Below are 14,454 nucleotides of genomic sequence, written 5' to 3'. Positions count from 1 at the left end.
GACACAAATTCATAAATTGACCAGGCAGAAACAAAAGCACAGTTCCTTCGTGAGCCCATAAATTCTCATTATTCAGGTTGACAGGCATTATTCCAGAGCACCTAAAGCAAGGCTCAGAGAACACTTTTAAGTTTGTCAGGAAAAATTCACACAAGCAATTCCTCCTAAGGAAAACCATGGCCTCCAAGGCAGTCAGCAAGCAGATATACTTGTGGTAAGTCGCTTCAATCAGGTCCGATTCTTTGCAATCCTACGGACTATAGCCCACCAGGCTCCTCTGTCCATGGGATTTCCCAGGCAAGAATACTGGAGTGGGTTGCCATGCCCTCCTCCAGGGGATCTTCCTGACCCAGGGACTGAACCCAGGTCTTTTATGTCTCCTGCATTGACAGGCAGGTTATTTACCACCAGTGCCAATGGGGCAATGCAAAAAAGGAGAGCTAGAGGCCCATCTTGGACAGATTAGCAACCTTTTCAACTTTTGTTATCTCCAAGTGGCTTACTCTAGAATGCTACAGAGTTTTAACCCACTCCTCACTACAGTTTGACAGCTCTCTTTTCAATTCATCCCTCTAGCCACAGGATGTGTGCATGCAATAGGCAAATCAGTGTTAAGAACCTTATTTCAAAAACAAAACATTGCCAAGTCAGAGTGCAAGGACGCATTCAAAACAGGACAGAAAAGACAAAATCTAGGGAAGATGTTTTCAACAATCATGATTCTCAGTCTCTGGTGATTTGAGCCAGAACTAACAGTCTTAAAATGGGTACTTAAACCCTACATTCACAGAAGCTTCATTTTAGAGTCTGGAAACTGTGCTAACAGCCATTTGGAGTTTCTTTCCTAAATATTGTTCCTTAGTAACAATTGTTGAACTAAGCTATCTTTATTTCGACCTTGGAAAAGACCTACTCACACAGCAGTAGTTGCTTCTCAACACTATCTCCTGTGTGGGGGTACTCGGGATAAGAAAGCAGCTCGGCCAGAGGGGGACTAATGGCTACCCTTGGTCTCTAATAAATCTAGTTTGCTTTCTCTTGAAAGCAACATGTTAGCACCTCCAATATAGTTTTTCTTGTTGTTAATGTCACTGTCAGTTACAATGATGAAGCACCATAGAAGTGGCTTATGGCTATCAACACAGTTCACTGAGGTATGCTTCAATTTAGAATTACTAAGAAATGGTACCAAAGCATCCATAAAAATCAACATACAAGTAAAATACAAATCCTACCATAAAAATCTGAAAGGCTGCCCTTGCATAATTTAAGTCATATATTACAAATGGATCTATTTAAATAAAATGCTTTTGATTTAGTTGATTTTCAAAAATCACCATGAAAAGCCTTGTAAAAGTGGCCTTGCTCCCATGCTGCAGAGGCATTTGAATATACATCTGAATAATGATTACTTTATAAAGGAAGTGCTAAAATCATATAGGCAGCAAAAGCATTTTCAAAATCCACGTATTTGCTTTGGTGCATTACAGAGCATTTTCGCTGTGTGTTGGAGAAAACTCTCCTTTTCGCTGTGTGTTGGAGAAAACTATGTGCAGCCCCAAGAACAAGAACTATAATAAGAAAAACTTAAAGTCTTTAGTTAAATTATTTAGAAGATCATGTTTTAAAATTTAAGCATTTAAACTCTTAAAGTATCTATGTGAGAGGGTGGTGATCCAGTGTAAAAGAAATTAAACTGTGTTTAGAAAGTGTTCAAGAAAGAGAATGCCATGGTAACTAATATATATATATGATATAATATATTGTATATATACTATATACAATATATAATGTGTAATAATAATATATTATTATATTATATATACACACATATTCTGAGGGTTAGGAGATGCTTTTTGGTGAATATTAAAGAAAACTTTTTGGAGAGCTACTATATATTTTGATATATACTAAAGTGTGGTGTTGGTGTTGGCTGAGTGAGTGAAAAGATGAACTATAATGGGCTCAAGAGGGAAAATTTCATGAAAAATAATATGTAACAGGTGACTTAGGGAAGCTGGAATGTCAGAAGATGCTCTTGACATTCTAAGGTTATTTCTGATCTTTTTCGAAACGTTCATTTAGGGAGAGTGCCAGTATTGCAAACAAAATACTCTGGGTGAACAATACATCTGAACTGCCCTTGAATAAAATCCTTACAGCCCAGATAAATAGTACTACTTGAGATAATGCGCTAATTCTTCTAGATTTCTACTTAACACAGAGTACAGTAGTTACGCAGCTAGTATTCTACTTATAGATACAATCTCCAACCTTGAAACCCTTGACCCTTAGAAGTACCAACAGATTAGTAGCCATGTCAGATCAGTTAATCTGCTCTTTAGTTGCTTTCAGGAATGGTTAAGGTTTTTTCTCAGAACCCTACAGAACAAAAAAAGGCTTTTGGATATGAATTCACATAATATTAATTCAGCTTCAGTGCAATTAATGCATTCACAGGAAAGTTTACTCTATTTACATGAAACAACCCTAATGGCTCCATACCTGTGGCACCATTTAGCCACAGTATTGTTTTGACACAGCTGATCCTTCTGTTTGCCAAGATTTGCGCCAGAAGTTTGCATAGTATTTATAGAGCCAAATCTGTCTCCCAATGGTGTTTAAAAGCAGATGACAAAGGAAGCCTAGGACCAGAGGAAAAACCGGTCTCAAACGGGCTTTGTGTCTTGATAGAAGAGGGAACATTTTAGATGCCTCGAATGGCATCAGGTCACTGAGTCCACTGTTTGTCTTTGGAATTTTCCAAATGATTTCACTTGATTTTATGGGCACAGCCTTTTTGGCGATTGTGTTGAGAGCTGTACCCGAGTCACACAGGCAAAGTATAGTCACTGAATCAAAAATTGCTTTGGCCTCAATAAGCAGGTATCTTCCCGCCAAAGTCAATACCACCAGCTTAGAAAAGGAAAGAATATCTGCTTCTGAGTTGTCTGCTTAAATCACTTTGGAGTTTAAAAATGGCATGGAGTTTCTTAAAAAAAGAAAAATACACACAAACGTATATAGTCTAGTTCTAGGAAAGGATGCTACTTTTTGGCATTGGCAAAAGGCCTGTATGAGGTACATGTATCCTGTAAAGTCACTTTGGCAATATCATTTAAAAAAATGAATTTTGTTGAATGTCAATATGAAGCAAAGAACAGACTGTGTATAGTACAGTTCCAGGGATGCCCTTGTGAGGAGGACAATCTGTCTCAAACGAGTGACCCAGAGCACCTTGGAATTGGAGTGTTAGTTTTAGTTAGCAAACATGAATAGTTAGGGCCGTACCGAACTCCAAGGGCCAGCACTCCAGGCAGCATCTTGAGGACAAGCGTGTGTGTTACACTGCTCTCGATCTGGAGGCTTGTCAAGAATTTCACAGCTCAGATCCGGAAATCGTTCCCCGCTGGGCCTCTGACAGACAACCAGCCTTGTTCTCAAGCCTCCACCACACAGCTTAGTACACTGAAAGGAGAGAAAGGAAGGCTGCAGTTATTCTGTCTGAACAGCCAGTGGCAAATTTTCTTTCCCCATGAGAAAAATGTTTTAGCCAAGATAGATTATGGTACCAGGCAAGATAAGCCTATAGGCAGAATGAAGCTCAATTACCAATAGTAATACATACAGCAGACTGGAGTCCTGTCCTTTCATGATGTGTGTATGTGTGTCAGTCACTCAGTTGTGTCCGACTCTTTGTGACCCCATGGACTGTAGCCTGTCAGGCTCTTCAGTCCATGCGATTTCCAGGCAAGAATACTGAAGTGGGCATCCACTCCCTTCTCCAGGGATCCTCCCGACCCAGAGTTTGAACCTGGGTCTCCCGCATTGCGGGCAGATTCTTTACCATCTGAGACACCAGGGAAGCCCCCTTTCATGGTAGCTATTGTTTATTAAGCATTTGCTCTTCATCTGTACTAAATGCTTATATATATGTTATCTCATCAAGAGGAGAGTGTAATTATATGGGGCAACTGAGTTTAAGAGAGCATAACTTGATTAAGGTCAATTCAGCAGCAGGTGTCCAGGATAAGATTACAGCCTTTTCTTTCAGGTATTAAAAACCCAAATCAAAGAAACAGATAAAAATCTAAAAACCACTTAGTACCAAATCAAGGATATAATGACTGAGCTGGTCTCTTTTCTGGCAACCTCTAGGAAGTTGTCACCAACCTCTTGGCTATTCTGTGACTCCAGTCTCCGTAGACCTTTCTGACGTCCAAATATTTTATGCTATCTCTGAATCTGAGGATAATGACGGCATTCCCCCAGGATGAGTCAACAGTGTGGTGGGAATGCTGGATACAGTTCTGACTGTTGGCTGGACCCATGCTTCTGAGGCAGGAACAAGTTGTATTTCTTGGACAGTACCATGGAGCTCACATCCAGGAACACTGACTGTTCCCCTGCTGTGTCAAGGCCAGATCTCCCATGGAATTTGGAATGATCTGGTCTGTGCTGACAGCCAGCATCCCAGCAAATGCGTGTACTCTCCTGGCTTTAATCCAATTACAGAAGCTTACGCACAGGCCCCATGAGACAGAGCTTTATGAGGAGTTTCAGGAAACCCACAATATATGCGTCTCCAAACCTGACTTCCCTTTCCGTTCTTTCAGCAAAGCCCTCCAGAATGACGTACTATCAATAAAAGTTAACAAAACTCTGTTATGAGTGCCTATGACTACTAGGTTACTTGAATGAAAGCAAGAAATGTGGGCACGGGACTTCGATCAGCCAGGGGTGTAGACTAACATGCCCTTCCATCTCATGTGTCTCTGTTCCCCTCTTGGTGGGCATAGGGGGCCTCCATGATGTTAATCCTTGTGTTTTATTTTATAAATTTTATAGTCAAGATAGAACAACTCGACAAACTCTAAGTATGTGCTCTCCCTGTAGATTCAAGAGTAGAAATATATACTCTTTAATTAAATACAAAACAAAAAACATCTAAGTCCTACACATGATAGTGGCTTAAAACCCCATTCAATAATATAGTCATACTAATGATAATTATTATTAGTAGTAATAATACTGATTATCATTATTATAATAGCAGCTAACTATGATTGAAGGCTACAGGCTAGGTTTTGATGTGCACTATCTCATATAGCATGAATATTATGAAGTGGGTGCCATTATTTATTCTCATGTACAGATGAGAATACAGATATTTGGCAAAGTTATATTATTTGTCAAAGCCACAAAGCTTGTAAGAGCCAGGGCTGGGACGGGGGCCCAGTTTTGTCTGCTCCAAATATTCTACGGCCTTTCATCAATCATAGCTGACAGTCCTTTTTTTATTATTATTAATTTGTATTGGCATGTAGCTGCTTTACAATTAGTAGTCAAAAGCAGTAGCTTTTGTGTTAGTTTCTGTTGTACAATGGAATGAATCAGTTATATGTTTACATATATCCCCTCTTTTTTGGATTTCCTTCCTATTTAGGTCATTATAGAGCACTGAGTAGAGTTCCCTGTGCTCTACAGTAGGTTCTCATTAGCTATCTATTTTATACATAGTAGTGTATACACGTCAATCCCAATCTCCCAATTCTTCCTCCCCACTCCCCCTTGGTATCCATTCATTTGTTCTCTACACCTGTGTCTCTATTTTCATAGCAAGCAATTCTTAAAAGGTTAAGAGCTGAAGAATTTCATTATTTGAGACTATACAGCTAATTATTCACTTCTATGATTACAATGCATCACCTCTGACAAGAATAACAGCTCCTAATCCCTGATGAACAACAGCTGGTTCATTACGAATTTGAAATACTGGGAGACAGAATGCCATGAGAACAATGGTGTACCACAAACACCCCCAAATTATGAAGATGGCAAAACTTCCATTGATTAATTTAACACACATTTCCAGTCACTTTAAAAGCACCCATGTTTTAATTAGCAGAGGTTTACATTTTAAACTAACATTATCTGTATTCTTTCCTAACTTATCTCTCCTATGTAGTCAAGCCATTTCTATATGGTAATAAATGCACTTTGAAAATAGTCCATAATTAAGATAGATCTCCTAGTTAATCTGAAATCAAGAAGCTTTAACTAGAGCCAGTTCTTCTTCCTTCATATAAACTATGAACAACAGCACTGTTTGGTATTTGTTTTTTCCCAAAGGATGTATAAGTGGAGTTTGCGCTCACCTCTCCCCAGCTGCCATAAGCCCACTGAGGGCAAGGGCCAGATTCGCAGGCTCTGTGCTCATCAGGTTTGATTCTCTCCACGCAGTCGTTGGCAGTGTATCCGTTCTCATCCTGACACACAACAACACGCCGCTGGGACCCACCAGCACAGGTACTGGAACACTGAACACAGCAGACATTGGTCAGCACCTCAGGCTCCACCTCGAGGACCCAGAAAGCAGCTGGCTCAAGGGTCAGAGACAAATGTGGCAGAAACCACTCTCAAGTTGTCCACAATGGACAGAATGCAATCCTGAGCGTCTCCCTTCCATGCCGCTGCTTAATGTTCAGGTCTTAGCAATATTTGGAGGGCAGAAACACCACTTCCCCCTTGTGCATGTTAGGTCTCAGTAGGTGTTTAGCAACTGCCTAATGAGTGATCATGTCTTGTGAGTTCCAGAGCAATCCGATTCATCCTCTGCAACTCTGAGAGGTACAGGCGTACTGACTGACACCACAGTCTACTGGGAAATTCTTTTTCTTTTCAAAACTGCTAGCACTTATTTAGAACCAACATTTAACCTCCCTTTCAACACAGGGGTCAAATCACTTGCTTAAGGAATTGCCAGTTGTTGAAATTAAGCTTCTATACTAATTCCTTCAATTATCCAAGGAAAGCATCATGGAATGTCACTTACATATCATTTCCTTGCAGCTAACATTCCCTTCTCTCCCTTCACAAAAGCCTCTACTTTCATAGCTAATGTAGCGAGATTTGTTTTTCTTCTTTATTCTTATTCCCCAATGAACTTGAATTCCATATTGACAAACTTCTCTTCAGGTGCATGAGCCCAGCCATGTCTCTCATGGTTGTCACAGAATTATGTTCAGCCTTCAGCTTATTTCCCACACAAGCTTCTCATAGCTCTCTTATTTATCTGCATCTTGAGTGTTTTTTTTTTCCCTCTTTCCATTTTTTCCTTATCTTTTGAAACCCGATGTGTTTGCTAGTCTCCTTCACTCTGACCCTTAACTTGTAAAATCTGTTTGCCTATAAAAAAACCCATCAAGTCCTCTAAGCAGTGCAATTCTCACAACTTATCAAGTCTCAAACTGTATTTGCAACAGTTTTGAGTTCCAGGTTCCAATGGTTGATAGGTGCTATCAAACTCCAGCTCAAACTAGTGTTATTTAAAAATAACTATAAATACTGCTCATTGCTGGTCACCTTCTATATAAAGATGTGAAGAAGTTTTTTACTTATTGTACTGGACTTTAGTTCAATTTCCCTGCCAATGTTGGTAAAATTATGAATGACTTTCAAATATACTGAGCTTAATTTTTTAAATGCAGAGCAGGATAATAGATTTATTAATTCTGTCTGAGCAATTATTTAGGAGATTTTTGATTTAACAAAATCCCACCTCTATTCTCTGAGGGTTCTGTTATACTTACTCTAAACTTAAAAATACTTGTTTTCTACTTTTAAACAGCTTAGTACACAAGAAACACAGAGAACTATTAATTGGCTTTGTTTGGGGCCAAGAATTTGAAATCTTAGGAAGGACCTTCAATAGTATAAAGAGATTTGGAATATATATTTTGGCCCTTGGATTTTTCCTTTGATAATAAAATCTTGATTCATTTGTTTATTATCTCACCTGTGTTATTGTCCCCAATAAAATGATAAGTCTCCTCAGAACTTCAATATCATACTTGTATCCCTAGTAGGTTCCACAGTGCTGGTCACATGATTACGGTTTCTGGAAGGAATAGTTTCATAAACCACAGGCTATCCTCCCTTCAATATGGCTGAGTGGAGCAAGAAAGGACAACGGATCCAGGGTCAACTTAATGCATTGGCTGCCCAGTGACTAGTCCAATGCTTCCTACAGAGAATCTGATCAGAGACAGAGCTCAGCTGGGGGCCAAGCAATTGCCCAGCACAGTCTAGAACTCGCACTGCACCATTCTAGACCCAGGGTCAGCCAGGGTCTTTATACTCCCATATCAAGGTGAAATATTGTACATGATCTTTCTCCAGGTCCAATTTTGCCACATTTTTTTTTTTTTAAATTAATAGGGATTCTTCATTCCATTCCCATGTTGCAGAATTTCACTCTGGACTACTTTTGTTAACAATTTTCCTATCCTCTTTAGACAACATATTTTCCTAGGTAAACATTCCTTTGAACAAACCCTGTATCTATCATTGACACTCTACAAAACAAGAGAGAATGGCCATTAGGGAAGCAAGAGATGATGGACATCTGTTTGTTTGTTTTTTTTTAACCTGCCTCATATATTTCCCATTGATATCTGGCAGGCTGGATTTTCCTTTAAGAAATCCATCAATGGACCTCACCTTAGTGGGACTGTATTTTTGGGGGGCCATGCCATGCCATATGCAGGATCTTAGTTCCCTGACCAGGGATCGAACCTGTGCCCCTGTGGTGGAAGTGCGGAGTTTCAATCACTGGACTACCAGGGAAGTCCCAGTGGGACTATCTTTTAAGAAGTTCTACACTTTCCTGATCAAGGAGTAAGTAGAACTGGCTGAGCCAATCAGACTTTCCTGGGAATTTGAATCCTGAGCAGAGCAACCCAAGGGTGGTTCAGAGTGAAAAGGGTTCATTAATATAGACACTTCTTAAAGAAATGATCTTATAGATATTGCTCCATCTAGACTGGCAAACCACAGCCTCGGGGCCAAATCCAGCCTGCCAGCTGCATTTATAACTAAAGCTTTGTGGGAACACAGCCATGTCCACTTGTTTACATTTTGTCTATGCCTGCTTTTGTGCTAAGACAGCAGAGTCTGTTAGTTGCAACAGAGACTGTATGGTCCACACGGCTGAAGATATTATCTGGCCCTTTGCAGAAAAAATTTACCAACCCTCAATGAGATCCCTGAAGATGCTCTGGGCTCAGTCTCTACTGGGGCTAAATGAACAGTTTTGCTTTCCCTTAAAAGAACCAGTTCCTTTTCTTTTGCTTGCAACCAGAGACCCCTAGTCGCTAACACTGAAAATCTCATAGAAGGTTTGAGTTTACACAAACACATCTGGAAAATGAAGTTCTGATTCCAGAATCTACTGAAAATGCTAGATTCCCATTCTCTAGTGTTCATAATTCTCTGCTGCCTTTCCTGCTGTTGCAGGCAAGAAGAATCAAGCATCCCAAACCACGAAGAGAGGTATACGCATGCCACACACTCCTGGGAGTAAGTCAGGCACGTCAAGCAAGAGCTGAAAAATCTCATCATCCACCTTCAGCCTCACTTAACTTAGAAAAAAAAAAAAAAAAATCCCCAAACAAAAAACAGGCACAATGAGGAGAAGAATGGTATTGCCCATTGCTGCAAAAAGGTTACTTAATCCTCCTTAATTGGGAACTCTGCCCAAGGGCAGAATCATTCAATCTTAAAGGAATGCATTATCCACAAATGTAGTCCTAAATAAGAATAGCTTTCACTTTTTTTTTTAAGTTCTAATTTTATCATTAGAATACACATGTTTGAGCTGTGAATTTTTTCAACTAGAAAAATCATGGGACACTCAGTGATGACCTCGCTTGATCACTCTTTAATTTCGTAGAACCCAAATTTCTTCTAACCCAGCCAAAAGAAGCTTCAAAGTGGAAAGTAAGGGAGGAGAATGAGGTGGTGAAGGTCCTGGGCAGATGTTCTGCTTATAATCAAGAGGTCCAGTGTATAAAACCCATAAGGGCCATCAACATCACAGGAGAGTAAGCCTAATTCATTGAAACATAACCATGGTGGAAAACTGACCGGTTCCTTCTAAAGCTTTTTAGTCCAGAAATAATTAAACACGGTTAGCAGTACTAGAAGGAAACAAATAATAAACAATTAAAAAGAAGACTTCATGAGAGATTAATAAACACCAAACTCCCCAAACCTTCCCCAGGGTCTCCTGCTGCCCTACCCTTCCTGTAGCTCCTTTAGACATGTCCAGTATTCCAGAATATAATTATTTTTTGGAAAACTATTCAGTAAAAATTTCTAGAACTTTTGAGAGCATATTTTTCCTTTGAATGTTAAATACTGTTTATCAAGTTCTTCCTAGTTTGAAGGATAAAGATAATGATAACAATAATCATCAACATTTAATTTTCACTCTATGGCTGGGAGAGTGTGAAACAGTATTTGCATTGCTTGATTTAATTCTTAATACAACAACCCAACAAAGTCACCACTATCATTAACTTTGTTTTAGCGATGATGAAACAGGCTCACATTGGAAAGGGGACCAGCTGAAGACCCTAAAATTGGAAAGTGCAAGTCCTTGGATCAAACAGAGGCAACTTCTCTCAAAGCCTTTGCAGTTAACCATTGAGTTAATGGTATTTTTCCTCTAAGCACAGATTTTACCCGGCTGAGTGTTTCTCTCCTAATCCGCTACTACAAATGGCATAGCAATTGGGCCACTTTAAGACTGCACTCATCTGGAAAATAGCAAGAAGGAAAATGGCTTTCATTAAAAATTTCCTTTCAGAAAAGTTCTTCTGCCCTTTGAATTTTCCTTCAGGTAAGGAGGAGCCGTCTGCCAGCTCCAGGATCAATCATCACGGCCTTCACAGTACCTTCTAGGAAGCTGCCTGATCAAGTCACCCAGCAGTGACACCCCCTGCTCCACCTGGTTAGAGGTTAAGGTAGCTTAGAGTCTCAAGTGACACCCCTTCCGGGACTACAATTAACCCCAACAAATGAAAAGTGCACATCAATCCCTCCTGAGATAAAAATGTTTCAGAGGTGTTTCTAGTCTGCTTCTCTCTGAGCATTATATCAAGTGAAAGAGAAGAAGGCAAATTCGAGAAAGACTTGAGGGAATACTCACCGCTCCCCAGGGGCCTGTCCTCCACTGATTTCCTCCGAGCACGTGGGTGCGGCTAGGGCTGATGCTCCTGGGGTGATAGTCCTCATTCAGGAAAGGGTTCTGAGAAAGGTCTGTGTCTGGGGTCCACTGAGGGCATGGTGACATGGAACAGTCCTGGTCAGTTTCTGGGATATAATCTGGGTCGCACTCACTTTGATCGATCACGTGGTCACTGTAGTTGACACAGACTACTTGCCGGGTCGTCCTACCTTGCCCACATGTCACGGAGCACTACATTGGATATTCAGAAAGGGAAAGAGAAAGGATATTCAGCCAGTTGCTCAGGCCAAAAAACCTGGCATATATCCTGGTGGCTCAGATGGTAAAGAATCTGCCTGCACTGTGGGAGACCCGGTTTTCATCCCTGGGTCGGGAGGGTCACCTGGGGAAGGGAATGGCTACCCACTCCAGTATTCTTGCCTGGAGAATCCCATGAAGAGAGGAGCCTAGAGGGCTGCAGTCCATGGAGTTACAAAGAGTCAGACATGACTGAGTGACTAACACTTTCACTTTTCACATTCCATTCTCTCCCCTTTTCTTCCCACCACAAGGCCATTTCATGGAGAATGCCTGTTGTGTATATTCAAAATACACCCCCAATCAGCCACTTCCCATCATCTCTGCCATTGCCTCCCTGGTCCAGGCCACCACCTTCCTTCCCCTGCCAGGACTACTGCAGTGGCCTTTCAGCTGGGGACCTACTTGTAATCTTGATGCCTTCACCGACAATCCAAGTCTGTTATCCACAGATATGTTAACCATATCATAAACCATGACCCTTGCGAACAAAACTCAGATCATGTCATTCATCTAGTGACTGCCCAATTCACTGTGAGTCATGTCCAGAGTCCTTTCCTGGACCTGGTAGGCCCTTCATGATGTGGTCACTGGCTACCTTTTTGACACATCTCTTTTTATTCTCTATACACTGCACTTCAGCCCCACTGACCTTATGGATGTTTTTTGACTAGGCCAAGAACATCCCAATCTCAGGGTCTTTGCAACTACTCTACTTTCCGTTGCACAACACAGATATCCATGTGGCTCACTGCTTCACTTCATGCAAGTGCTGGCCAGTGCAATGTGGGGACTTTTCTGACTACCTTGTCTAAAAGCACGTCATCTCCTTCTCTCCGCCATCACTGTGTTTGACCTTTTTTCTAGTACTTATCAGTATCTGGTGCTGTATCATATATTTATATCATTATTTGCTCATTGACTGGAATTGCCACTGTCATGATCTTCATAAAGGCAAGGACTTTCTTATTTGTCAGTCACTGCCCTTTCTTGGAGAAGGCAATAGGAACCCACTCCAGTACTCTTGCCTGGAAAATCCCATGGATGGAGGAGCCTGGTGGGCTGCAGTCCATGGGGTCGCTAAGAGTCGGACACGACTGAGCGACTTCACTTTCACTTTTTACTTTCATGCACTGGAGAAGAAAATGGCAACCCACTCCAGTGTTCTTGCCTGGAGAATCCCAGGGATGGCAGAGCCTGGTGGGCTGCCATCTATGGGGTCGCACAGAGTCGGACACGACTAAAGCGACTTAGCAGCAGCAGCAGCCCTTTCTTAGTAAGTTTTACAAATACCTGGTGAGTAGACTGATGGATGTGATAGACATCTGTGTATGTATGTTTGGAAGCTCAGGGCATGAGAGTGAGGTTATCTACAACTGAGCACCTTCTTCATTCTAAGCATTTAACAGATAGACTCTCAAACAATCCTTATAATCTATATTATAAGCTATTCTTTTTTGCCTCTTTTAAGAGCAGAAGAAACTGAAGTTCAAGGATTTACACCAGACTGCTCAAGGTCATGCAGCCAGTTAACATCAAGGTCTGGATGTTTACACAGCTTTCTCTGGATCCAAAGATTTGGATTTTCACAGATTTGGATTTTCTTTCAGATTTCACATATGTATTAATGGTGTTTATTGAGATATTCACCTCCATTCTCTTTACCTATCCTGAGCTTTGGATTTCCTGGACTCAGAAGCCTTTTACAAGGCAGAAAGCAGCAGCTACCTGAAGACAAAGGCTTTTTCTATTTTTATAAAAGTCCACAGGTGATTCTCAGTGTGCACAGGAGAATCCATAGCGTTAGCTGAGGATTCCCACTTCTTACTCTTGGCAGGGAAGCAGAGGCACAGGACTTCAGGGAACCATAGGATGCAGGAGGCACCCAGATTCAAGCTCCCCTTTCCTCCCCTACTTCTCCCTGCCACTTCTGGCACTACACAAGCCTATTACATTCTAATGTGGCTTGGCTCAATTAAAACTGCATTTTTCAATCAGCCCAACAGGATGTGGGCTTAAGTAGACTGTAAGTTAATTTACACATTTTGAAGAAATGTGCACTTCTTGCACATCTGGCTACGATTCATACCAGCTGCACATACATGGAGAAAAATAACTCACAAACCAAAGTCCAATTCTAAAATAGTACTGATTGACCTTCTTGACCCATGACTAATCATCCTTCTTATGGCTCCCCCAGTCCTCTCCCAATTCCAGAGAATTCACTTGCTTACAGGGTTCCAGTCCAGAGCCTTCCATTGCCCACAGGGAGTCACAGAACATTCCTCCTTTGCCACTGGTCTAGGCAGGGTCGCACAGGCACTGTCATCAGCCACAGAGCCGTCCTCATCCCGACAGCTGACATATCTCATCCGGGTACCTTTTCCACAAGTGGCTGAGCACTGGGTGTTGGGGTGAAATAATGCAGAAAGGTTATTTGAAATGGTCATTCACTGGATAGCGACCTACTTCCTAAGTCATGTCAGAGAGTATCTGCCTCTCCTTCCACCCTCTCCACTTCTTCCATTGTGCTTCTTACTGGAGTCCAGGACCCAAATCGCCACTGGGTCCTTGGCGCGCTGTGTGTGCTTCTCCTTGCTTCCGGGGCAGCTGGGGGAGGCTGACAAGATGGCAATTCACAGTCCTAGAGGAGGATGGGAAGAAAGAGCCAAAGTTACCTTTCAGCCACGGCACATACGAATATAAGGACTGATAATTCTAAGATCTCAGGCTTCAGTGTGATTTGGGGCAAGTCACATGACAAGTCACAGGATATCTTGGGCTTCCCTAGTGGCTCAGACAGTAAAGAATCCACCTGCAATGTGGGAAAACTGGATTCAACTCCGGGTCAGGAAGATACCCTGGAGAAGGGAATGGCAACCCACTCCATTCTTGGTATTCTTGCCTGGAGTGGGTATTCTTGCCTGGAGAATTCCATGGACAGAGAAACTTGGTGGATTACAGTCCATGGAGTTGCAAAGAGTCGGGCAAGACTGAGTGACTAACACTTTTATTTTCACATGACATCTCTCAGTTCCAACTACAAATTCAACTGTAAAATGGGATATAATCTGAGTCCCTTTGTGGGTGCCTTAATACGGAGCAGGAGTTTACTTCATGATTTT

General features: G+C 41.5%; 1 protein-coding gene across 3 annotated transcripts in view; it reads right to left on the bottom strand.

The window, feature by feature from the left end:
* ADAMTS9 (ADAM metallopeptidase with thrombospondin type 1 motif, 9) overlaps positions 1-14,454 on the bottom strand; it is a 163,607-nt gene that overhangs the window by 64,443 nt on the left and 84,710 nt on the right. For all 3 annotated transcript variants that reach the window (XM_010851525.1, XM_010851526.1, XM_010851527.1), the window contains 5 exons: positions 13,869-13,973; positions 13,564-13,731; positions 10,994-11,263; positions 6,159-6,320; positions 3,292-3,468 (listed from right to left, as the gene is read on the bottom strand). In XM_010851525.1, the coding sequence (XP_010849827.1) occupies positions 3,292-3,468; positions 6,159-6,320; positions 10,994-11,263; positions 13,564-13,731; positions 13,869-13,973 (882 nt within the window). The remainder of the gene's footprint in view (positions 1-3,291; positions 3,469-6,158; positions 6,321-10,993; positions 11,264-13,563; positions 13,732-13,868; positions 13,974-14,454) is intronic.

The sequence above is a fragment of the Bison bison genome, unplaced genomic scaffold (genome assembly GCF_000754665.1).
Source record: "Bison bison bison isolate TAMUID 2011002044 unplaced genomic scaffold, Bison_UMD1.0 scf7180017864304, whole genome shotgun sequence".
Classification (NCBI taxonomy): domain Eukaryota; kingdom Metazoa; phylum Chordata; class Mammalia; order Artiodactyla; family Bovidae; genus Bison; species Bison bison.
The sequence above is the reverse complement of the archived record's forward strand: the minus strand, read 5'-3'. Positions and strand labels throughout refer to the sequence as shown.